The 26,745-nt window shown below is 44.2% G+C and overlaps 2 protein-coding genes across 4 annotated transcripts in view; one reads left to right on the plus strand and one right to left on the minus strand.

The window, feature by feature from the left end:
* Window positions 1-539: 539 nt before the first annotated feature.
* TOMM6 (translocase of outer mitochondrial membrane 6) lies at window positions 540-1,841 on the plus strand. Its single transcript, XM_019738409.2, has 3 exons — window positions 540-672; window positions 1,203-1,307; window positions 1,525-1,841. Exons 1-2 carry the CDS (start codon window positions 545-547, stop codon window positions 1,297-1,299), a joined length of 225 nt encoding a protein of 74 aa, XP_019593968.1. The 5' UTR covers window positions 540-544; the 3' UTR covers window positions 1,300-1,307; window positions 1,525-1,841.
* Window positions 1,842-26,745, minus strand: part of USP49 (ubiquitin specific peptidase 49) — a 73,454-nt gene continuing 48,550 nt past the window's right edge. Inside the window, exons 3-8 of one of the 3 annotated variants that reach the window (XM_019738400.2) lie at window positions 15,004-16,369; window positions 13,442-13,646; window positions 9,896-10,004; window positions 9,166-9,371; window positions 8,020-8,184; window positions 1,842-6,463 (exon numbers count right to left, since the gene is read on the minus strand). In XM_019738400.2, the coding sequence (XP_019593959.2) occupies window positions 6,354-6,463; window positions 8,020-8,184; window positions 9,166-9,371; window positions 9,896-10,004; window positions 13,442-13,646; window positions 15,004-16,341 (2,133 nt within the window). In that variant the 5' untranslated portion in view covers window positions 16,342-16,369 and the 3' untranslated portion in view covers window positions 1,842-6,353. Of the gene's footprint in view, window positions 6,464-8,005; window positions 8,185-9,165; window positions 9,372-9,895; window positions 10,005-10,041; window positions 13,010-13,441; window positions 13,647-15,003; window positions 16,370-26,745 lie in introns of those variants that run through there. The other 2 variants (XM_074332909.1, XM_074332908.1) reach the window with 2 other exon arrangements.

Consider the following 26,745-nt stretch of genomic DNA (forward strand, 5'->3'; position numbering starts at 1 on the left):
AGGGGTGATCTGTAAGGCGGGACAGCGAGGCTCTCCTCCCCCTATAAAAACCCTAGACTGAACGAAATCAGAAGCACGCCAGGGAAAGGCGGCGAGGTGACAACCTTGAGTACTCCCTCTTCAGCACGCTCATTATGTGACTGATGGAGACTTTCTTGGGGAACTCCAGTCCCCCAAAATACGCATCCCCTGCTGAGCTAGCCACAGGATGGGACATCCCTAGCATCCTTCCTCCTGAGCCAATGAAGTGATCACTCAGAGACCACGTGTGACAGTGACCGGTTGGGCGACCCGAAGGCCTGGAGGGAGCCGGAGGTGCAATCCGACCAGGGGACCGCAGAGCTGGGCCTCGCTGCCCCTCTTGCAGAGATAGTGGACGCGCAGCCGGGGAATTACACCTCTTTGCCTGGCAACCAACCAAGCTCAGCCTGCAGCAGCCTCCGCCAGCCGAGAGCCCGCGGAAGTGCGAAACCGGAAGTCGCGTCTTTGGTCCGCGCCGACACGGGGCATCATCTGCGGCCTTGCGGAGCGTGAGGGCGCTGCTATGGCTTCTAGTGCGGTCGGCGTGAACCCTGGCGGCTCGGCGAATGAAGCTCCCGAAATTCCAGACAACGTGGGAGATTGGCTTCGGGGCGTCTACCGCTTCGCCACCGATAGGAATGACTTTCGGAGGTAACCGGGGCCCGGGAGCCTGGCCCCTTTTTCTCTCCACGCCCGTATACTTAACTCTGCCGCATTTCCCTTCTTCGCCGAGGCTGGCGCCTCCGGGTTTTTTTTTCTTTTACACCGCCATCATCTTGGTCGGGTTGTGCTGTACTGAGGTCCTTGACCGGTAGCTCTCCGTGCGGTAAAAGCGATCTTTTCAGTCACCCGGCTATGTCTAGAGAATTTCATCCTTACCTCGGGGACCCGGGAAAAGGAGGCGCCAATACATAAAGGGGCCTTTCGACCCTGGGCGAGTGCTTAATTGGCCTTTGCATTAGACCCTGCTGTTATTAGACACAGAAACCAACTCTAAATAACTGTGGATCTCGGGCAACCTACCATGTAAGATGAACGCTCCTGCAATCTAGAACAGTGTTTTTGCCTCGGGGAAGTTTTTCCAGGGTGGTGGTGGGAAGCCTTTTCCCCCAGTGTCTTTTGTTAACCAAAGATAAGTGAATCGGTGACTACAGCGATAGTGGAATACGTTCTTTTTCCAGGAACTTGATTCTCAATTTGGGACTTTTCGCTGCGGGAGTTTGGCTGGCCAGGAATTTGAGTGACATTGACCTAATGGCACCTCAGCCAGGGGTGTAGCTGAATAGGTAAGCACTTAACCTCTGCTCTTCCTGTCTTAGGAGTCCTAGCGGCTGGGAGAAGCAATAACTTTATCAACGGTTCACAAAATATAGGAGACTTGATGTAGAACCCTTGGCAGTTTCCTAAATGTTTCCAGATGTTGCAAGGGATTTGAGTCTCTTACCAATTTCCCTCTGGTGTTTTTACATTTCTAATGCCACCTGTTGTCCTGTCTGATTGTAGACACATGGAAGCCGTGCTGTACTTGAACTTTCCAAAAACAGAGCCTCCGATCTGTGATCATCACAAGACTCGCCCTGATGGCAGCTGAAGTTTGATTCAGACGGGCACCTTCCCTTCTGTGCCTGATTTGCTTTTCTTCACTGAGTCCACTCCATTCTCTGGTCAGTAGTCAGGCTTCAGCTAAAGTGTTGTCCTCTCCTTCAAGTTCTGTACATAGTTCCCAAGTTTCTGCATGGGGTGATCTGTGCTCTTGTTTTGAGGAATAACCTAATAATATTTTAATAGTTAATTTGAAATAAAGACTGCACACAAAGACAGACATTTTTTAATTCTTTTAATAAGAAACTTCGGCTTACAAAAACAAGGTGTAAAAAGTTGATTTACAAAAATCATAAAAACATGATTTATATTTCACACTCAAGAGAGACAGGAACAAGCCCCAAATGTGGGTTGTAACAGAGGTGGTTTGCTTCATATTGAAAGAAAAACAATGGGAACTGTAGCCACCGTACATTGATGTTAACATAGGATGAAGCTTATTCTTGAGGAATTTCCATTTTTGCGCAGTACTAGGGGAAGAAGCCATTTGGTGTTGCATAGCATGTTAGTGCACCAGGTGGGGTTTTCAGGCACCAGGGAGTCATTGTCGCTGTAACAGAATGGGGCTTGTTGGCAGAAAGGGGGCAGTGATGTGCAGGGGGAGGCACGGTGTTAAGGAAGCCTGGGCCATGGGCACTAACGTCAGCTGCCGCCTGAGAAAACTGCTTCCCTCACAAGGAAATAGCTATCCTCTGACCCTGAAATGCATGGTAGTGCCGCCATCTAGGAGTGTGGGTTCTTTGGAAATGGAATAGGTGAGGAACTGGCATGGAAAGCCTCGTGGGCTTAGACAGACATGGAGAGAGACAGTTGCCCCTTGGCAACTTTTCTAATTGATTACTAGGCATTTTTTAAAACACTGCTTTTTCGTGCCAAGTCTCTTACGGAACTGGTATGGGTTCAAGGGACATGCACTGGAAAGGAGGGTCAGTGTAAATGTACCACAGGCGCCTAATTGTTACAGGTGACAGATGTTGTCTCTAGTAACCTGTTTCACTAAAGATAAATAGGACAAAATGGTACCTCTTGACCCTGCCAGCATGTATCTCGATAAGAAAGCTGTTTGAGAATTAGTTACATATTTTTCTTTTTTAAAAAAAGCACCATTTTCTTGTCTTAATCAGGTAGGTCCCATCAGTTAGGAGGAAGGAGTTTGAGCCTGTGTGAATTCAGGGCTGTGGCTGGCTTAACGTGAAACCAAGACCTGTTAAGAGTCTACAGTGGGACCACACATGATCTGACAGATTTATGTCCTACTGGGTGTTGAGATGAAGAAGAGTCACATATATGAGAGCAAGGCTTAGGTTTGAAGCCATCACCCCTCAAATGGAGACCAGGAAGGGAACTTAAGCTGTAACAGATTCTAACCCCATTCCTGCCTGCATCAGACCACTGCTAAGACAAGTGTCAGCATCTCCTGTTCTTTATAGGAATGAAACTTAACATCCTTGAAGTCTGCTACCAGATCTCATAATTGTGAACAGTTCTATTTGATAAAGTTTCAAAGCTGAGAATCAAAATCCAGCAAAAACTAATACATGGTAGCTTCCAAAAGCATAATTCAAATTTCACTCAAAATGTAATGCTTTATATTGTATGTCAATTGTAATTGAAAGAAATAAAAACATTGAATGTTTTAGCTTCAAGTAATAGTGTTCACTGTTGGTTGGTTTGTAAAGCCATAATGCTGGTAAGGTAAAGTTTCATTTAAATTGGCTTAGTTCTTCAAAGTGATAAGACTTTAGTAAATAAAGCTACCAAATTGACAGTTTCAAAAATCATGAAAAATCCTCTTTAAATAAAAGTGCTGGCTTTCACCATGCCAGTCTCCTCCGGGGAAGTCAGTTTTACATCCTGTCACAGTTTGCAGCCCTGGCCAGTTATCACAGTTCTATGAAAGTCTCTTATACTAGCTAGTTAGATTTTAAATGGAGACATGCCAGCTGATGTAAGTATGGAAAGAGTCCAGAAAAATGACCCTTCACCTCATGGCTATAGTAGCTATGGTTCATTAAGAGCAATGTGTGGGTTGAATGAATACACAGTGGTTAAAGTCCTAGACCCAGAGAATGGTTAATTTAAATGTGGAAGATATAAATTAAACTCATAGTCATATTTAGAAAGAGCTTTTCAGCTGTAGTGCTGACTTCAAAAAAGAATCTGACCTAGGGAGATGGTAAAAAACTAAGTGGCCATGGAAGGTTTCACTCCAAAGATAGAAGTCCTTCAGGTAATTAAACCAGTAATTGGGCTGAGGGACCCAATTATTAAATGTGCTTAGAGTGGTGAGCTTTTGAAAAATCCTTTGGTGAAGTCTCGAGCTCAGTGGGAACCTTAAGGTCAGAGTGAAAGGGCACGCCATAAACCACCCTGTGGGGGAGCGGACGGGTCTCCTTCCACAGCCACTCAGCATGGGCCAGGGAAAGGGGCTGGGATGGGTTCTTTGAGCCTTTTCTTTTGCATATTACACAGTGCACTGGCTTACCTTAAAATCTCAACTAAAAGGTTCACATATAGGGGATTGTGTTCTACACTGCTTCCTGAAAATTTGTGCAAAACAACTTCAGAACAAATGAAAGGGGAGGACCCATTTTTGTTGGGCTTCTACCAGAAGTTGCCCAGCATTAGAAAAACGAAAAGGCCTTTTCTGAATGTTTGTGCTCTCCCAACCAGCTGGAAAAGCAACCCTTCCACTCACAAGATCTAACCGCAGATAGGGGTGTAACATACGTTTAAGAAAGGGTGGCCCTCCCAGCCTGATTTGAAAAGGCCTGAGTTAATGTTTTGACCATAAAAGGGGTGGTGAAAAAAATGGGGTACATAGTCTGCCTTGAAAAGCAGCCATTTCATGAATAATCACAAATACAAAGATTTTGGACATTACAGAAAAATTTCAGATCTTGCTGGTAAGAATAATTTTCACACACAAGAGATACGAAATGCTTTAAAAAAGTCTGATACCAAATGTCCTTTACACTATACAGACCAATTTGCCACTTGAAATGATAAGAAGGAACCCCTTAATCTTTTCAATCCCATGCAAACCATAATTGGGTACAAGGCACCAAATTTTATGAATTGTATAAAATTAGTTCACAAAGCTTTATCAGTAAGTAAAACAAATTCCATTTCTCCCGCCCTGCCTGCCCACCCCTATCCCACCCCCCACACCCAACCACGTTTTCATTCTGCACTACTGTCCACCTCTCGGGCTTATGCTGGGGCCTGGCTGGGGCCCATACTTCACTGCCAGCCAACTCACCCCATTAATTCTTGCACTTGGATGGAACTGTAAGCATAGCTAGAGAAGGGAACTCATACAATCATTGACTCTAGAAGCCTTGCCATTAAAAACAAAAATAAACTCTGCTATTGAGTCCATAGGACACGTTAACACTTCTACAGTTTCCAATTTTATTCATGACTTTTAAAGAGACATCTGGAAATTCTTTACAGTGTGGCACTGCCCCCCCTCAGCCTGAGGGGTTTGATCAAAGCTGGCAAGAGCTCTGCCCACCATTTAATAAGAGCTTCCATTTCTGGCTGTTGAGGGCATTCCTGATCTGCTTTACGCTGGCATGGATGCTCATCTCCGGCAACCACAAGTATGAGGGTCAAGCTAGACTGAGGTAAAAATCCTTTGTGAGGGCCGGGGTGTCTTCCTCTTGGCTGGCTACAGCAGAAAGTAAACACACCAGCCGACTGCAAAGGGTTCCTGGAACGGGACTCTAACTACCTGTCTGGAAGAAGCAGGTCCGTAAGGTTCAGTTAGGAGATCTTGGATTTGATTTGGCAGTGTCTAGTCAACTTCTACCTGGTTCTTATTTTCTTCTCCTTAGAATGTTTCAATTTAAAGGTGCAACTACTAAGGAATTCATCTACTTCCAATATGTAAATAAATTAAAGGCAAAGGGACATTTCTCTCACAACAGCCACTGACTTACACAGCAGGCAACTCTTTTCTTTAATAAAAATCTTCATAAATACTAACTTCTCAACAGCGTCTAGTGCTGGGGCCTCTGGGTACCTGAGGGGTCTGACTGCAGGGGCGCCTTCATGATGTGCAGCTCAGTGAGGACTCCGGTGGTGGTTTCTAGTCCAACTCCTCTTTAAAAACAATTTCAGGGATTAGATACAGGGGTGCTCAGCTAAGTTAAGCACTTATTTTACAAAGTCTTTAATCTGCTTAATATTCCTTATAATATTTGGTATAAAACTATTTTTAAAAATTAAATTTGGAGATCTTTTCATTTTCCACTAAATGTCCATTTTTCTTAAGTATTTCCCACTGGAGTGTCTGAGGAATGAAGTAGATGCTCTATTCTCCATTTGTATGTTTTTTTCCTAGATAATGTAGCCTTCAATGAAAGATGAGGCACAATTTGTATGTTCCTTTTCTTTTTACTCTCCTTGTTTTCTTTGAGTGAATTGGCTTTTCTGTTGCCACAAAAAGTCATCACCAATCATGACGACTTAAAAATGTGGGTCTAGAGAATACAGCTTCACATCAGAGCCCCTGGCAGCATGGGCAGCTGCGACACTCTACAACAGTGTCCAGGAGAGGGGGAGCCCGGCCAAGCTTATACAAAGAAGCCTGCAGTAGACAATATAAACCAAACAGCATAAAAAATGCCATACGCTATCGCTTCCAAATAAAAGCTAAATATTACAGAAACCTCACAGTGTTGGCAAAAGCAAGTTTAATTTAAAATAGGGTCACTCGCCCTCCCTTAGCAGGGTGAGCCATGTTCTGTCCGAATTTCCTCCATGTCCCGGTGCTGGCTGGCAGGTCCTATGGGAGAGTGCATCTCAAAAGAGGTCAACAGCCAATGCTCCAGACCTGCTTGGGAATGAGGCTTGTCAACAGTGTGAAAGCTGCCAGCCTTATTCATTAGCCTCTCACTTCCCAACTTCCCACCCATCCCGAAACTCCCTTCCACATCTGCTCCTTTCAAGTGACAACTGTACTTCTACCTGAACTGAAATGCTAATATGATATACTCAGTCAAAAGATGAGCATTCATTCACAGGACAGGCTGAGGCAGGCTGCAGCAATGACATGAGTTACGAGTTGCATTCACTTGCACTGGTGGTGAGTCTAAGCGAAGGATTGACAAGGGAGATTCAGTGGCGCCTGATGGGGAGGAATGTTTCCCTCCGGGCAATTTCATTCCACTTAGAAACTGGCCCAGTTTAGAGAGAAAGGTCAACTTCACTAGCACTGGAGTAAAGGACAGGGCACTCTTGCTTTACTCTGGTGGACTGAATGTGGCTGGGTAAAGAAACAGTAGGGACGATCAGATTTGGGGGGACACAGGCCAGGGCCATCAGCAGGAGACTGTTCGGACAGACGGGCAGATTCCTAAGCGCTAGGAGAGCAAAAGCTCCCAAACTGTGTGGTGAACAAGAAGGTTCTAGCTGTACCAGGTGGAACAGGTGACAGACATTCATATAAGCCCTGGCCCCCAGCTCTCCCTGCCCACTCTCCACTGAGTTCTGAGAAAGCCTCAGACAACTGCCCTAAAGACCAAGGTAAACTAAGCCCTAGACCTGTACCGACCCAATCCAGGAGTCTGCTATAGAACTGCAGCCCGAGGACCCTTACGCTCAGCATGCAGCAGAGAACATGTCACGTGCCGCTGTCTTGCTTCCCCATATGAACTGCTCCTTTAGAATGAAGGCCAGTCTCGGTGTTCACGCCAGTCTCAGAAGATGTGGAATGATTAAATGAGCAGCAGCCAGGAAGGGTACGACACGTGGGAAAACCTCGCGTTTGGCATGGGGAAATTCGCTCCATACATCTCATTCCACTCCAACTGCTATTCCCCAGAAAAGGAAGTCTGCAAATTGTGAACCCTTGAATGTTACTTCCTCTGTAGGAACAAATCCTTAGACTTCACTTCCTGCCTTGCCCTCAGGCCCATCCAGCCAGGTGCAAGCCCAGGGCCTTTCCTCGAGTGTCCTGACAGGGGAGGGGGGGGGCCTGCTCCCATCAGGAGGGCAGGGCTGTGAGGAGGTCCTGACTAATCACACAGCGGGAAAGAGAACACAGCTGTCTCCTGGCTGGATATGACCAATTTACCCCCCTCTTTGCTCCACCCAGATCCCTCTATGTTCAGAAGCAATTGATGAAAGAATCTTCATACAAGTTCCTCCTTTTGATTTTTATCAAAGGAGGGTATTCCTCAATCCATTCAAAAGAAAGTGACTACAGATTTTAGGATAAGACATGAGTCAGCTGGCACCTTCTGCTCTAGACCCAGTGAGGCAAACCTCGTAATCTGTTCCTGCAGTAAACCTTATTTCCTATAAGAGGAAAGATGTATAGACACCAAAAGCAAGCCAGTCTTTGATATATGCCTCGCATTCAGGGGAAGGTCCGCGGTCTGCCCTCACCGTTGTTGCTGGGCTGCACCTGAGCTTGGAGTTGGGTTTCTGAGATTCTTGCATTGCCCTGAACTGTTGTTCTTTGAGTGTAAAAAAGGATGTAGGCTTGAGTTTTGCACACTTCCTCGACACTGCATACATTCAGCTTTGAGTCATTGCAGTGGACCCAAAAACCTATGAAACCAAAGGAAAGAAAGAGTAAATGACGACCCAACTTAGATTTGTATTCAGCAGGCACAACCAGGAGATGAAGAAAGGGACAGAGGAATGTGAATAGCGCTAAGCCCTGAATATTGGTGTGTGTGCGCGCGGGGGAGAGACAAGTAAATGAAACCAAGAGACTTCCTGGAACCACTGGCTTTAACCCCACCAAACCCCCCGCAGTACTGTTTACAATGTCAACGGACTATAACTTTTGTCCTCATTTTGTTCAGGCTTTTTTCACTGCCCATTAGGGCCTCCTCTCTATAAAGACAGTCAGGAGACTGAGGGCTAAGAGAGGGGAAGAGAAGGAGGGAAGGGGAAATGGAGAAAAGAGAGGCGTGCTAAAGAAAAATTTAGGAGGAATAAAAAGTCATTTGCTCACAGGCTCACTCTGGCTGCCTCAAGGGTTTAAGATCAGTACACTACTGAAAACACATTTGCAGCCCACCTGCCCCAATGCAGTAGCTGGGAGGCTCGGCTCTGGGGGGCAAGGACTGAAAGCCCCTTGGGAGGGGCCCTTGTGTCCCCACACCTCCCAGGTAAGGAGTAAGTGCTCAGTAACTGTTCTCAGCGTTAGGAGCTGAAGCTAGTGAGATTCACGCAGCATCTCCATGAGGTTAGATGGGTCATACTATTTCTGCATAACCAAGAAGGAAACAGAAGATTGCAGCACAATATTAATAAATCATGATAACCTCTAACATTAACAGGGCATAAGGTGCTAGGCACTGTGCTAAGCATTTTACATGTGTCAGCTCCTATCAGTTGTTAGAACAATCTTAGGTTTTCACTTAGGAATATATTCAAAATTTGAATCCAGCTTTCATAATCCTGCTCACTGGATTTCAATGTATGTAACATCCCCCTATCGATGAAATACAAGGAAAGCAATGAAATGTGGACAAACCACCCTTTCCGTGTCCCCCACCCCACAGAGTAAAGCGCACGCACCTCCCTCTGTGTTGTAGCAATAGGCTGTGTAGTGTCCTGAGCCAAACCCTTTCCCGTGGTGCATGACCACTGCGGAGAGATCATAGGCAAAGGTCTCTTTGTCAAGAGAGGAGAGCATGTCCCTGCAGCAGTAAGGTTCCATGGTTAATACCTGGTCAAAGACGACGTGGACCCCAATCTTCTCTCGATGATTACGGCCAGACCACCTAGAACATGGATGCGGACTTCTTACTAGTCAAAAAGGCACAAGTGATTATAGGTAGAGGGGGGGAAAACTGGGAACTGACAAAACTTAACCTTCCAGCTTTGGTTTTCACATCAATAAAACACTAGTAAATAATGTCCACATATATTTCCTGTGAATGTTCCATGATGTACCCTGAAACTAGAGATCCCCAAACAACCAATTCAGGCAATAGTCTTTTGGAGTTTACTGCCTGCCCTTTTCACAGATTACCTCATACTTTATTCTGAATACGATGCCACATAAGCCCAGCACAGACAGCTGGTGCAGACTAGCCGATCAAACAGGGCCATGAGAGCAGGAGCCTGTCCTCCTGGGCCCCAACATCGACTTGCCTCACTGGGCTTGACCCGGGCCATCTCCACGGAAAGTACAGGGTCTCTAGGGAACCAGCGTCCCCTCCCAACAGCAAAGACCTTTGCCTTCACCAAAGCCTTTGAAGCAGCTGTTCCCACAGCCACCTGGGACACCCGAGAGCAAGCTCACCTGAATCTTTTAAGGTGCAGCCGCAGGACCTGAGGTAGTCTGTAGATCATTAACTGCTTTCTAGCTTCACTCAGAACAAGGGGTTTGGGATTGGATTTTCGTCGTTTGCCTATATGGTTTGGGAAGGTATAAGACACAGATGGTGAGGAGTCTCATTCTTCCCTAGCTATGGCAGAGACAAAGACTGGACACTCAATATGCATTCTCCTTATTTCTCAGTATTTGAACCTCAATTTGGGTTCAAACGCTATTTGGGGCAGCAATGTGACCCTCTGTAAGACTGCATTTTCCAGCCTCACATGTCTGCGTGGTGTGGCCACGGAAATCCTGGCAGAGGTGAAAGGAATGATTGTGTGGCACTCCTGGGATGGTAGCTTAAAGAAGCCTGACTCAGGTGTAAGGTGCATCCTTTGTCCTTCCCACTGTTTCCAACTGTTGGAATTCCTCTTGGACCTTGAGGTCATCTTGAGGATGGAAGCCTTATAAACTAGGATAGCAAAGCTGGAAGATGGAAGGAGCCTGGGTCCACCATGACCAGACAGCCACCATACAAGCCCCTGAATGTCCTTCAGACTTCTTGTACCCGGGGTGCCCCAAAAATTATACAAGCGGACACTTTGGTCAACGTTGCTCAAGCAGTAGTTCGCCGTAATCAGGAGTGTTTGGACGCTGATGGTAAATAACCACTTTGAGCACCTCTTGTAATTGCAGAAGTCAAACGTGACTTGTATTCATCTTTTGTTATCGGTATATATTGAGTATTACAATTTTAATAGTTTTTTCCTTTATTAAAATATGTATGCATTTTTTGGCACCCTCTGTATATAACAGAAAAAAAAGTTACTTCTTGTTTTAAGTCATTGTTATTTGTGTTGACTAAACCTAATTCTGATACATCCACTTTCAAATTTTTGTCACCAGCAGTTTCCAAAATTGGTATGGGTTTAGGATGGACCACTCGTGATGTCATGGGTTTATTAATGGAATATAATGGAAGGTCACCGCAACAACATGCACGTAAAAGCATAGGGTAGGGTTCTATGCCTCTAAATATGGGCTTATCACTTAAATTATGATGCACTATAATATACCTTAAGCTTTTTGTTTTCATCAGAAAGGTCTAATTCTATTTCCTGCTCACAGCTAGTTGTACCGGTATGCTACTGGACAAGTTACTCAAAACTCTGAACCTCATTTTGTTTTTCTGTAAAATGGGTAATAATACATATATTTCAGGCTTAGGAAAAAGATAGAACACAATATTACTAAAGGACAAAGTATTTTAAAATATATTTTCCCTCAGCATGATATGTTTGTGGCATACACAAATATTTAGAAAAGAACCTTTTCTGGTTTTATATTTTTATACTGTACCTACTTTGTGAACTGTGTTTCTTGGAATAAAAGCACACTACTGGATATGCAGGACAAGACTGGCAGTCTGGCCAAATGCATCCAGTCCAAAGCAGAATCAATGCTCAGACTTCTATTTTGTTTCTAAAACCACTGAACTGTGAGGGAAATGCATGTTTAAATTATGGCAAATAAACAATGGAAATATAGTTCTCTTAATTTCCATCAGAAGCCTTCTCTATAACCATTTACTGATGACGGTTCTGTTATTAATTAAATCCGTGATTGGATGGGAATATGAAATGAGTTAGTGGTCCACTGTGGTGCCTGCTAATTGTCTTTGAGCTGTTGATACCATGGTCTCAGTGTCTGAAGATCTTGGCATCTGATTCCCAGTCCTGTCTGCACTACCCATGAAAGGTAGCAAATCACAGGCAGATGACGTATAAGGGAGCTTTGTGTGACAATAGGATAGGGAGCTGTTGCTTCTCCTAACAGATTGCAGCAGAGTGAGTGTGTCATATCTTTTACTGGGCCTGGTAGTCATGATACGTGGGGGCATGAACAGAAAGAATTCAAAGCAGGGCCTGGCTTTATCTTACATTCCTATTCACCAGCAGGCTTTTGAAAATTATTGCAGCTCTGTCTGGGAACCCTGGCCATGACTGCCACTGCCAGCAGAGGGAGTGTGTGAGCTAAAATGAAGACCGTGTAGAATCTGGCTTTGTTTCCCTAAAATGAAATTCACAAAGAAAAAGAAATTACTGATTCAATTGAGATTGATCATTTCTGTCTCCATTTGATTAAGCTGGCCACAGAGAGGTGGAAGACTGATCGTTTTGAAACGTCACAAGCAACAACAGATCAATTCATTTTGTTCCTTTACTATAGCTTTCCTTCCCTGTTATTATTTGAATTGGCCTAGAGAAATCCTGATAAACTGGCACATCTGGCAACCAGAAAAACACTTTCCTGCAAAAATAAAAGTATTTCTTGCCTAGTCTATCATGTCTGAGAATGATGGAATTAAAGTTGACATCCTTCTGTTCCTTACAAGTAAAAATCTTTATGAATCACTATTAAAAAACAAAAAAAACAGATACTGCTCTAATAAGATAATTTAAGTCACTGCCTTTCTATCTCAATATGGAACAGACAGGTGAGTCTACAGTTAACCAGGTAAGCATTTCAAATTTTGTTTTAAAGTAGCAAAATAATATCAAGTATTACTTTTTGATTTTTGTCCTGATTCTTCAGAGAAAACAGGTTTCCCACAATTTACTATTTTAAAAAGCCCTATGCAAATATATTAAGGACTACCATAAAATTTTTGTTCCCAAAACTTGTAGTCCAAACTATTATATGGCTGCAAGTTGATTTCTAGCTCTCTGCACAATCCATTAATTTTAGTTTCCAAATCTTTATAAAGCCAAAAAATCCAAACGTGAGCTTCCAAGTATTTGCTCTGCATTTCCTCTAGGAAATGCTGGGTTAGCAAAAGCATTAAGGGCTAGTGTGGCAAGACAGAGGGGGTCCTGAATAAGATGCCCACGTAACCATACAGAAAGAGTTCCACTTTAACATTAAAGCCACAATAGAGAAAACCTTCCTTATGAGCCCCTCTGAAATGCCAACCTTTCAAACATATGGGGAAACAAACACAGAAAGAATTGAACTGCCACAGAACAATGTACTTTTTTATACTTGCTTTCTTGATCTCATTGTACACATCTTCAGCATCACTTCTGACAGACTTTAAATCTACGGATACAATACAAAAGTACACTTTTCTGATGCCACAGCCTCAAACAGGCTATGCCACCCGAACTTAGATTAAGAACCACCAGACTATCTATATTCACGAATTTCAGCAGGACCCTGGTAACACTATGAAGCTAAGTACTCACATTCTTAGAATCCCCATTTCAGAATCCACACTTTCAAATGCCTCCCAAGATAACAGCTAAGGTCAATACAAGAGGAGTCAAAGGAGGCACCACTCCTAGGTTGGTTTTTAATATAGTATAATGTCCATATTCTGGTTTTCAGTAAAATGAGAGCAAAAGAACTTCCTTAAAAGATGCTTTAGAACCACTCAATGTTATCAGTGTTACTTTTGACTAAAAGGGGCAAAAGAAGCACCTTAAACTGATATTCCAGTTGCACCCTCCCCCTTTCCCCCACAGCACTCACTGTTACACTGGTCACAAGCGTAGATTCTCCCTTCCAGGGCCTCTGTCTCTGTGAACTTGGCCAGCATCTCAGTGAGCAGGCACTCAGTCTGATTCAAAGGGACAAACCCCTTTTCTATGCAGTGATAGCGTTCAGGGAATTCCAGGGACAGATCCCAAAAGGGCTCAATGGTGTTGGATTTATAATTGCATGATATACATGTGACCTAGAATGAAAAGATTGATTGACAGGTTATGTAACTTCCACATTTCCCACATACGTTTTTGCTTGCTTTATGCAAGACATATAACTTGACCAAAACTAAGTGTACAGTTTTCAAAAAGAATTTTAATTCTAGTAAAATACTAAACATAACTTTAAGAGAATTAGAACCTGTTACTTCTGTATATATTTCTAACTATGTGATGCCCGCTGGAACTGGAAAACCGTACAGCACAGAGGTTATTACCTAACCCTTTGTCTCTTCTCTCTCAAAGCATGCTCTGCCACTCAATGCACACTGTGTACAAAGTACACACTGCAACTTATCGTGGAGTCAGTCTGAGATGGAGAATTCGCAGATGCCTGTGTTTTTCTCTTACCCTCACTCTTTCTTCCTCCAGACTTCGTTCCTTCCGTGCAGTCCCAACTTGCTTTTCTTTCTGCCCTTGATTCGTGCAGTACCCCTACACTGATCCCTGGGTCTCCAGAGCCTCAAAGTATCTTGTGATGAGCTCACCTTCCGCTACAACCTTCCCAGGGGCACCTTTCTTCCTAGTGGACCCTGAGGGGAGAGAGGAAGTGCCTATAAACACTCCCCTTTCAAATGCTAAAAGCCTAAATAAACTTTGTCCTCCCACCCAATTCGTCATTCTTTTACAACCCTAAATACCAGGGCAGAAAACCTCATTAGCACAGTGTAGAGGTTTTTACCTGGATCTCTTAAGTTGCCCACCTTTTTAACTCTAAAAATTCTCTCCTTGCATAGTCTCACAAAGCTTAGCTATGAGTCTTCGCTTACGTCCCTACATGGCTGAAGATTTAGGGAATGAAAGGTAACGAGGAACAGGAGGGAGGCTTGCTTAAGCCTTTGGCATACTCCCCGCCACCTCCCTTCCTTGTATGTAAAGAACGCCTAGAAAGGAAGAATACATACTCTTTCAAACTACCATGGAACCAGGGGTACAGGCAAACTGTTCAATTCCTAAAAGTGATCAAAGGATGGCATACCAACCATAGGTACTTAATTATAACAAAGATAACAGTAGATTACCCATATTGTCATTAAAGGTTAGACAGTCGCTGAAAATGAAGACAGATGGCAAATTATACTGAAAATCTGCCCGGAAGGAGACAGGAGGCAAGTTCACCAACAAGCCGACCACAGGATACAGTACAGTGAAAGGTACAATGGCCACCCTCCCTCCATTATGCATAATCACGGCCATTGTTGGCTCCCCTTAGCCCAGCAAGCTGGGGGGGGGGGGCACTCATGGGAAGCTCAAACTAACATACCAGCCTCCCTCCTACGTGATGGGCAGAGTCGGGGTTCAGAGTCGGGGTTCGGGTGGGCACACACCTACCTGACTGAGTAGCTGCCCGTGAAATATGGTATTCACCACCTTTAAGACCTGTTTGGTGAGCTTCCTCTGGGAGAAGGGGATGAGGATACGGCGTGTGGTGCCTTCAGACTCGAGTTCCTGCTGTACTTTGTGCAACAGCTCGCACAGAAACTCCTGCGCGTCCTGCTGGTCGTAGCCGCGGAAGGCAGGGATCAGGCTCCACACCGAGTGAAGCATGGCGAAGGGAGACACCAGGGCCCACTTTCCGGACCACATGACTCGGAAGAGGGTGTGCAGTTCGTGGCAGAGGGACATGTGTTTCGAGCCGGGCTCCTTGTTCTGGATGAGTTCTAGGCTCCTGGTGATGGAAGCCCCGCCGTTCCAGCAGAGGCCCTCCCGTTCGCACGACTCGGCTCTGACGTTCCTCGGTGACAGCTCGGTGGCCGAGCTGCTGGCCGGCCTGTCCGAGAGTGGCGCCTTCCCGTTGGTGGCTTTGGGAAAGAGCTGTTCCGTTTTGGAAGGGTCGAGGTTCAGGAAACACTCTCGGAACTTCTGGAGGTGGCTGAGCACCTGCAGGATGGAGTTCATGTAGCAGGTGTTGCCCAGGTTGCGCAGGCCGGTGACGCCCGGGGCCACGGCGGGCGCGCGGCGCGGCGGGAGGCGGCCCCCGGCGGGTGTGCGCGGGACGGCGGGGCGCGGGGCGGCGGCGCGGGGCGCGTGCAGCAGCAGGCGCGCGCTCTTGCGCGGAGGGGCGCTGGCCAGCTCCTCCAGCAGCCGCCTCTTGACCTCGCGCCGCCGCTGCCGCGCGGCCTCCTTCTTGCGCTCTAGCGCCTCCTCCCGCCGCCGCTGCTCCAGCTTGGCCCGGCCCCGGGAGCTCTTCTCAAACCACAGTCGCAGCGTCTTGCCCAGCAGGCGCTGGCGCCGGTACCACAGAGCCGTGAGCATCTGCGGCTGTCCCTGAGGAGCGCGCGGCGGCGGGGCCGCGTCCTCGCCCGAGGCCATGGACCGCAGCGTCCGGCCGCGCCTCCCGGGCGGGTCCTGCTTCTGGCCCCGGACTGCCAGGAGGGCGCTTCTCAGCAGCTTCAGGTCCCCCTCCGGGTTATCATTGAGCACGTAGTCCTTGCACAGGTAACAGAACACGTAGAGATCCCGGACCTCCATGGCTAGCGGATGTCCAGTCTCTTCAAAGTGTTTCAGGGCGTGGTCTTCAATGTAGCGGCCGCAGGCCACGTGCGAGCACTTGAGGCAAGCCCAGACGGACTCCGTGGTGGTGCACTCCCGGCAGCACCACTTCTGGGGGTTCAGGATGGAGTGGTCCTGGGCCAGCCGCAACCGCCCTACATGTTTGCATCTATCCATGTCTTACAGAAGTCGCCACTCTTTCAACCTGGCACAGCAGAACCCCAAAGAGAGAGAGAGAGAGAAATCACAAGCTTTCAGCAAAATGTTTTCCTACAAAAAGTTGTGCAACTGGCATTTTCAACTCAATACTCATTAGTTCTCAATTCAAAATTGATTCCTTTGGAAGGAAGTTAAAAACAAAACCAAATTTGGTGTAGACTGAGGATTGATTACACAGAAGGACAGTTAAATTCCTTAAAAAGGAATCATAAATTATACGGGCGGCCTTAGCACCCATTTGAAATTTTACATTTTCTCATTCTTGAATATCAGCTAATTTTTGTGTGAGGCTGATTTGTGTTCCTTAGGAAATGTCATTACCCTTATTTCACACTATACCCAACTGGCCACCCAGGGAAAGAAACCATATTCTGAACTGATGATGGCCTGGAAGGAAAGCTTCTAATCTCACACTGATCAAGATCCTGGTTGTAGGCAGAAAGGGACAGGGGACAGGAACGGAAAGGAAAGATATGTGTTTCAAATACAGTAGGAGAGATGAAGACCATCAAGTACAATCAGGCAGTCTTAGGTGGGTTTCAATGAATTTCAAAGCAGAGAAAACAGGATAAGGTAAAGATAAGAAAGAGAAAGTCCTCTACAAAGTATTCTTTTCCTGAGTTCAAAGAACCTGGCTGAGGAAGCAGACTGAGTCTCAATCTAAGTAACATTTTATACCTCTGCTATGGCCTGAATGTTTGTGTCTCCCTCCGCCAAGTTCATACGCTAAAATCTTAACCCCTAGGTGATGGCATTAGGAGGTGGGGGGCCACTGGAAGGTGATCAGATCATAAATGGGTTGACCCTCATGAGATGAGCTCTCATAAATGGGATTAGTACCCTTGTAAAAGAGCTCCCTCACCCCTTCTGCAACATGAGGACACAGTGACAGGCCTTTGGGCTATGAACCAGGAAGTCCTTACCAGACGTGGAATCTGGTGCCACGATCGCGGACTTCCCAGCCTCCAGAACTGTGAGAAATAAATATTTATTGTTTATAAGCCACCCAGTCAGTCTACGGTATTTTTGTAACAGCAACCCTGAGGGATTAAGACAATGTGTCTTTTTGGAAAGCACATTTACATCTTGTAGAAAGGGTGGTTAAAACTTTGAACTTCTTTACTGAATGGATAGTTAAGCACAGAATTAGGAGTAGAGATCTAACTCTTCGGACAACAGGTGGAGTGGGTACTCGTATTACAGTATTTAACCAAACAATGGTAACATACTAACGTGGTTTTTGTTTGTTGTTGTTTTGTCTTCCTAACACTGTTTCTTCAATATTTTTCATCAGAGAAGCCTATTGGGCAATTTCCCCAAGGAAAAGATGCTAAACAACTATTTTAAAAGAAAACTTTTTATTCTTGGGAACCTTGACAGGTTTTTTTTTCCAATACCAGTATTTAAAATTCCCTAAAGGTAGTTCCTCTTGTAAAGAGAACATCCTTTACCTCCATTTCTTCTCCCCTTTCATTTCTGTGAGCAAATGCAGTTCCACGATTATGGGGTCAGGCAGAGACATTCCAAATGCAGTGCACTCTGAGTGGTCCCTTTAGTTCTCCAGATGTCCCCCTGGCTTGGTCCTATTGCCAAAACCCACAAATATACCACAGGACCACATGAGAGATCCTTCCCATTTTGTATTGTCCATCCCAGATGGCAGAGTTCATGTCTCCATATGAGAAACCCTCAAATCATACAAAGGAAAGCAACCAAGATAATTTTCAATCAAGTCAAATCATGCTTTTCCTTTGAGTACTGTCAGGATGTAGTTATTACTTTTCTAATTATTAACTTGTTGCTATGTGCCCTTTAACTAATTTCTCTGGATGTATTTATCCATTTCCTAACCAGACATAATATACTTCAGAGAGATCATGTGATATATTTCTTTTTATACTCCTTTCAAGGCTTTTGGGTACTCAACGGTTTAGTGGTCAGAGAGGTGTTCTGTCAGAATTACCTTCCCACACGGTCAGGAATGGTACTGAAATAACCACTTCTGTTTACTTTTTGTAGGGCAGAGCCAAATTAAAACACACATATGTTAAAAAGATGAAATGGTAAAAAAAATGCATTTTCTTTTTTCTCCTTATTACCAATCAAGTTGGGTACACAGATGCTTATAACCAATTACTGGGGACACAAAAGAAAGTCAGTAATGAAAGGGGCAGGGAGTGGGGGAATCAAGAGGGCAATTCCAAGTTTCTCGCTCATTTCACATTTTTCTAAATGTAGTTAGTTCCTTAATCACCTGCCAGCATCAGAATTCCCTTGGAAACCTGTTATACATACAGATTTCTGGTCACGACTCCAAACCTGATGAATCAGAGTCTGGGGAGGGGTCTAAAAATCTCCATTTAAATATGCTTTACAGATGATTCATTTGTACATTAAAACCTGAGAACCACTGCACTAAATCCAGTCAATTGTATAGGGTTGAAGAACTCCTCATAGAAATCAAAGAAATAATTTTATTTCTCAAAATGTTCCACTTAACACCAACTGTCCAGTAGAACTCTCTGCAAGGGTGGAAGTGTTCTTTGTCTGCACTGTCCAATACTGTGCTAATTAATTACCCTCTTGTGCCTTCTGAGCACTTGAAATGTGGCTAGTGAGACTGAGGGACTGAACTTTTAATTTTATTTAATTTTAATTAATTTAAATTTAAATGGCCCCATGTGACTGCAGTATTAGATAGCACAGACTTAACTATACCAGCATATACTATCTTTAGTTCACTCGGCTTTTTGTTTTTTTTCCTTTGAAAGATTCACTGAATCACATCTGAATAGCCTCTTAGAACTCCAAATCTGGCAAATCCCCGTTTTCGCCAATAGGAGGCTTGATGTGTCTTCAGGAATTTAACTGCTACTGAGATCTTACCACATGAAACACAGTACAGCTTCAAAACCTACAGAGAATATTTCTGTGAATGGGAACACAGCAACACAACATCCAGAAAAATGATGCCTTATGAAGTCAACTCCAGTGCTAGGAAAAATATGCTGGAACAACCAAAAGCCAAAACAGAAAAGCACTAAAAAAACCATTCCACACTCTCCATGGAGAGCTGTCAAATGGAAAGGGCACTCTGGAAATTCTTTCTTCTGATTTCATTTCCTGATCTATAAATCTGCTGATCACGCACATCTTTTCCTGCACAGCCCTTTTCCCATTACAAATCTGTCGTGGCAACTCACTAACCTTCCATATGGCAGAGTAAATCCATTCAAGAAAACACAGGGGTACTTTGCACCTCACCACACTGATGTAAGCTGGGCAGACCAGCTTCTCTAGAGGAAAAATGTACCTGATCATGAAATGGAAATCACCCAGAAGTGACACTAAAGAAAAGCCACCTTAATCAACACACAGAATAGAGAATAAAGAGAACACAATCTAAGGTATATTCAGTTCAAGAAAGGTAACGTGTTTAACTCACCTTTCATACATATTCTGACCACTTTATTTCAGAACAAAGCCTAATACTCCAGGCATAAAGAGGAATTCTATTTTATATTTTTCTGACATATACCTTCTCCTTCATATCTCCCAAAGGTAATCCTAACATTTCCACTTAAAACATACATCATCTAGTGTGACAGGCACCCAATATACAAAAGAGATAAGCCTGCAGTATAACTGGGAAAGAACACGGTCCACCCTAAGTTCTCCATCATTAAGTAGATCGGCAACTTTAAATTAATGTCCGGCCCACCTTGGATCTGTCTGCAAATGGGGAAAGTAAACCTGACAAAATATTAGCATTTGCTTCTTTAGTTACCGTAGTTTTATTTTAAAAATCTGAATCAAATGGGGCTCAAAACTATACTCAATATTTGAAAGCACCCTACTATAATTAATATCACTAATAGTAAATTAAAAGGTAATGAAATCTTTTCAGTTCTTGCCCTTTGTTCTGATGAGGAACTTGTAGATTTATCACATTACTAAAAAAAATTACGAGACGATTGAACACTACAATTATCTTTCAAAAATCCATAGCTGAAAAATATGATTTGTCTTTTAATTGGACTATTCCAATTATTCACAAACAGCAAATTTCTTAGCTAACCCTAAATGCATTTCTGCATCACCAGAAATAAAATTTCTGGGGGAAAAAATTGACAAGAGGAAAACAGGAAAAAAAATTCAAAGAGTCTATCTGCTTGGGGAGATTTCCATTTCTCCTCTCATTGTATTGATTTCTTCTCAGCTCTGAACTAAGGACAGTGGAATAATCCTGCCTGGTGTTGGTGAGACCAAGTGGCATAAATTCCAGCTTCAGAGAGTAGACACTATGGTAACGTGCCGACAGCCTTCATTTACATAAAAGAATACTAATTACGTGGTATCATCAACATCTGTGATTCTGCTCATTGCCATATGCGACAGTGCAGGGAATTTTAACCCTTCAACTTACTAAATGTACCCTAAATTACATGTACCACAGAGCCTGTGGAACTGCTTGAAGAGACACAGTGAATACATTTTTTTCCAAATAACAGGTGTTAAAAATAAACTTTATTTTTGGCTAACATTTTGTTTCCAAGAGATATGGGAAAATGTAATTTAGTATCAATATACAATTAAAAAAATTTTTTAAAAACAAAGTAGAGATCATATTAAGATGCAGATGACCCAAAAAGGGAAGACTGCTACATTCTAGAATATTCTGTCGGGCTTTAAGAGGCTGTATTATAAGTATAATGAAACTAGCCTTTTGAATTTTTATATTATGGCTAAAATAAAAACAAAAATACAAACATAATAATAATAAAAACAAAAAGTAGGGGCAGAGACTGAGAGGGTGAGGTTAGGGAATGAAGCAGTGTAGAAGTCCTTTACAAAGGGCGAAGGGCCGGTGTGGGGGTAGCTAACTGGGTGGGGTGTCCTCACAGGCTGCTGCCCTTGCCCCCTTCCTTACCATTCTCCCTGAATGTGGGGGGTGGGGTGGGTGAGGGACAACCTGAGGGACAACCTGTAAGTCAGACAGCAGTTCACAGACCCCGGAGAGGCTGAGTTCTCTCAGAGGGATTCAGAGGCTTTGACCTGAGCGCTGGAACAGCCACTTATGCAGTGGCTCTTGGCCACAGGGGATGGTACGCTGACGTCCTGGAGTTTTGAGAGGTGTGCTGTCACTCACTTGTCAGTCATCACGTACTGATGTTCAAGGTTGTTTGTCTAACCACGGGTTACAGCAGGTTTAAGGTTACGCCTGTCTCTCTCGCTTGCATTAGGATGTGCTCCCTTCAATGCAACAGGAGCAGAGATCACCTAGGGAGCAGGTTTGCCGAGGGGAGGGGACCGTGCCTGCCACAGAGCAGGGAAATGACAACCGCCAGCTTGGCTCTGTAGCACACACCAACTTCTCTAACCGTGTCCCTAAGGACCAGCGTCGGGTCTAAGCCCTCGGTACCTTTAGTCTCTGCTCTTTTGTTTGCCTCCGTCCTCTCCAGGTACCGATAGGCCCACGCCTCTCCTGTGCACAGGAGAGACACACACACCCAAGTGTGCCCTGTCTCCACACCATCCTTGACACTGTTTCTAGCTTTTTCTCCTCCTGCCTCCTTTACTCCTGGGAAGAGTAATGTGCGGCTTCATCTTCCTCATACCTCCCTCCTTAACACCTTCACTTCATGGAAATTCTTTTCTTAAAGGGCACTAGCAATGTCCTCACAGCTAAGTTCATCCGCCTTTCTCAGTGCCCTTCCACATCTATTCTGCACTCGACACTGAACACACAATCCACTCCTGCATTTTACACTACTGTTCTTTTCTGGTTTTCTTCCTATACGTGTAATCACATCGTCACTGTTCATGTCTGTCTCTTCCTTGAAATGTAGGCTTTCCTTAAGGTTCTGTCCTCGGCTCTCAGTGATCTCATCTACTCCTAGAACGTCAAGTATCATTTCTATTAGACAACGTATTTTAAATCTCACAGATAGCTTTCTAAAGCCACCTTGAGATATGGTTTATGTAACCATAAAATTTACTCATTTAAAGCAAAAAAAACTCCACAATTTTTTAATATTCACTGAGTCCTACAAATACTTCTGAATATAAAAATCTTTCCATGTCATTGCAGAGACTCAGTCGCAGGTTGAATTTTCACGTTCTGATACCTGCATTATGGTATACTCCTATCGGTGACATTAGCAAGAGGAAGCTACTGAACACGTTTTGCCCTTTTTCGTTTGTTTGGCAGCAGCGATGATCACGCGCCAAGCTATACACACCGTCTCATCGAGGTCTCCTGGTGACCCAGACGCGTAAGGCTGACTGATGGGGGTTCAGGAGATACCATCTGTGAACAAAGCTGAGCTAGCTGGCCTGCAAGGGATCAGACTTTTTGATTCATTAACCTAATACTCTCGCCAAAGAGGTCTGTGCCGAAAACTTAACCCCTTTTCCAGGATAGTAGACTGGGGGCAAAGAAGACTGCTCACATTAAAGTCAGAGAAATTCTGAGTACATTGGAAGTGCACGTGTGCGCATGCCCACACGTGTACACACGTACACACACACACACACACACACAGTGTTACCTGTGCCTGTGCAGAGAAGCGGCAGCCAGGAATGGAGGGCAGCAGCTTGGCTGTATAAGGATTAAACAGGCCTGCCAGCGCTTAGTAGTTCATGCGGCTTCCAGATCAAAGGGGCCCACTTGCTGCAACCTGCTGCTTCCTGAGCAAGACCTCCGTGCACAGCCAGTGCAAAAGCAAGATTGCAACTCAAGGCTCCCTCTTCTACTCTACTGCGACGTGGAAGGATTCTATCGCTACCACTGAGAGAATCAAGGCTCACCCTTCAAAAACTGACCACAGGAATCCTGGCTTGTCCCTGTGCTATGCCTCCAAAGCAGTGTGTTCTCTCCAGCAGCTAGGTAGTCCTCGAGAATGTATGTATACGTCTGCATGTACACATATGTCACAGTATGTGTGTGTATGTATGTGTACATATGTCAAAACTTCTTCAACTGTGCCCTTTACATATGTGCAGTTTAGCGTATATAAATTATACCTCAGTACAGCTGTTAAAAATTATACACAGGCACGCACACGCACACACGTGTGAATAATTTACCCCTAATGAAATAATGAATTTAGGCGACAGTTCCTTAAGCTACTCGGTGAAAGTTGACAGGAAATTTTATAATGGATGGATAAGGCCGACACCGGACTCCACTGATCAATTTTACACTGAAAGTAGGACAAGCAGATATTATATGCTTCCCTCATTTAATGCAGTAAGAGGGTCACAGCAGCATCTCCTAAAGGCACTCTTGCTAAAAGAACTGGACCTAAGCCTGACACATCCATCGCCCCTAAAAGCCTCCGCGTGCCCCTTCGTAATCCTTCCCTCCAGCCTCCCTCCCCACTACCCCAGCCCACGAAGGAAGAAATTGAAACACAGACTAAGCATTAGACAACATGAATTATTGGTTTGATGTGACAATGATACTGTGGTTGTATATTTTTAGTCTTTATATGTTAGAGATATCTCTGAAGTGCTTACTGGTGAAATAATATGATGTATGGAATTTGCTTTAAAATACTCTAGAGGGAAAAAGTGGCAGGAAGATAGATAGAAACAAGACTGTCAAAACATTCATAATAGCTGAAGCTAGTGGATGGGCACGTGGAGTTCATTATACTATTCTCTTTATGTTTGTGTATGCTTAAAAAGCTCCATAAAAAATTTTAAAGACGAAAAAGCACACAATGTACTCTCTGATAGCAAAAGAAAACCTTGGGATACAAACCATTCACCAATTAGACAAGTTACGAGACACCTTTCATCTCGTATCATTTACCATGACGTCTAGCTTTACTTTGAAATGCACCCCTCCCACTGCCCACACACACCACATTCTCACAGAGGTCACAGCATAATCCCTTCCGTCTGCGCCTCCAGTGTACCCTATAACTCAGGTGGGAACGTCTTTGTAACCCCCCAACATTTCTTACAACAACTTCAGCAGATTTTTGCCACAAAAAGCTCCTGGGTGTCTTTATCTTTTGGGGGCTCAAAGCCACTTTAGTCGATCTGTTGAAATGTTCTTGCTTAGTCTAATGTTTTCTCTTTCTGAAACTTCCTCCTTGATTGGGAAAGAAAAATTCTCTAATTTTTTTACCATTCTGCTTCTTCCTCACAAACTCTGATCATCCAGGTGGTAAGGAGCTCATCCTACACCCATCTAAGTCTCACTCTAGTCACAGCAGACAGTAGCACAAAAATTACATTTAAAAAAAAATCCAAATATTTTTGTTTCTCTGATCCCAGTCAGATAAAGGGTACTCCCAGTCCACATGACATTTGGTGAAGAAACTTTGGCCACAGGTCCAACACAATATTCACAAACATCAACCAACAGGCTGTTTTCCACTTGACACTCTGGAATATCTTTCTCAGAGAAATAATACTATGAATAGCACCTGGTCCAGTTTCAAAGCCCACTGAGCCCACCTTGTAGCTACAGTATCACACAGAATGTGAGTCCTACCACCATGGAAGCTACTACCAAACATATTATTCTAAGGAAATGAATTCAAAGTTTCAACTTGAAATGCCAAGAACTGCTTTCCCAGCTGCAGCCTCGGCACTGGAATTGGGAATCTCCCTCCTCCCACTCTCCCCACACGGCTGCGGAAGGCTTTCCACACGTGGCCAGCCATTTGCATGGAAGACACATATATATGTTAGGAACTGCCTGCAGTGGGAAAACAGGAACGATTTCTGTGAATAGAAAATAAATCTGACTAGAATTCACAAATAGCTCGTCAGAATTAGATGCAGCGTCGGCTATTTCAGCAGTTGTTCTAAGGACTGGGAACCCCATCTTTCTGATGGCCTGTTTCTTAAAAATGATAGCAGTATATTTAGTCCCTTGCCCTCTCCAATAATACACTAAGCACATCTGTCAGGATGGAGGGCCATCATATTTTGCATGAATGGAGACACAACTTTTGGGCACTTTATTTCAAAAGCTAAGAAGGCATATGTCAAAAAAGAAGGGGCCAACTACAAAAGGGGTATTTGTTACACGTGTACAAAAGGAGAAAATTGGAAGCTACAAAGAGAACACTCAGGCACTTTAATGGAATGGGTTAAATAAATTATAAATTGGCCATATAATGGAAACCACCAGTAGTTTTTTGTTTTGTTTTTTACACCAATTCAAAACGCAGTATGTGAAAAAAGCAAAAGGGCAGAATGGTGTATATAATATGTCATCATGACTAAAAAAAAACTACACACACACAACCAATCAGTCTCTCTCTCTCTCTCTCTCTCTCTCTCTCTCTCTCTCTCTCATGCAATTAAGAGGATAAACAAGAAACTGGTAACACACGTCCTGTGGTAGCAAAGTGGGGATGGAGATGGAGACTCAAGTATCATCAAAAGTCATCAACCTTTGCACCTTTTTTTTTTTTTTGGGTGGGGGGGGAATCGTGTTATCTATTTTTAAAAAGAATATAGCACTGAGGAGACTGTTTCAACAATCTTAAAAAATTCAGGTATCGGGGCCGGCCCGATGGCTCAGGCGGTTAGAGCTCCATGCTCCTAACTCCAAAGGCTGCCGGTTCGATTCCCACATGGGCCAGTGGGCTCTCAACCACAAGGTTGCCGGTTCAACTCCTCGAGTCCCACAAGGGATGGTGGGCTCTGCCCCCTGCAACTAAGATTGAACACAGCACCTTGAGCTGAGCTGCCGCTGAGCTCCCGGATGGCTCAGTTGGTTGGAGCCTGTCCTCTCAACCACAAGGTTGCCGGTTCGACTCCCACAAGGGATGGTGGGCTGTGCCCCCTGCAACTAGAAAACGGAAACTGGACCTGGAGCTAAGCTGCACCCTCCACAACTAAGAAAGAAAGGACAGCAACTAGAAGCTGAACGGCACCCTCCACAACTAAGATTGAAAGGACAACAACTTGACTTGGAAAAAAGGCCTGGAAATACACACTGTTCCCCAATGAAGTCCTGTTCCCCTTCCCCAATAAAATCTTTAAAAAAAAAATTTAAAAAATTCAGGTATCAGCAAGGTGACTGAAGGAAGCACAGAGCATATATAGTTTATTATGTTTTCATTAGACAATAGGATTTAGAGATGGGCAGTCTGATGATATTTATGGTGTATGGAGAGCCTAAGCAGTTATGTATACTCCAGAAGCACTAATTGTTGCAAAAGGAACCCTCTCACCCCTTTTCCATAAGCAAAGTGCAGACCTCTTCAGCTTATTGCGGAGTGGCAACATAGCAGAGCCTTCGTCCGTTAAGTGTCAATCATTTAAAATTTCATATTAGCCAAGGTACCAAGGTAATTTCTATTCTACTTCCCCAGGGGCCACTACCAGAAA

The sequence above is a fragment of the Rhinolophus sinicus genome, linkage group LG05 (assembly GCF_036562045.2).
Source record: "Rhinolophus sinicus isolate RSC01 linkage group LG05, ASM3656204v1, whole genome shotgun sequence".
NCBI classification, from domain to species: domain Eukaryota; kingdom Metazoa; phylum Chordata; class Mammalia; order Chiroptera; family Rhinolophidae; genus Rhinolophus; species Rhinolophus sinicus.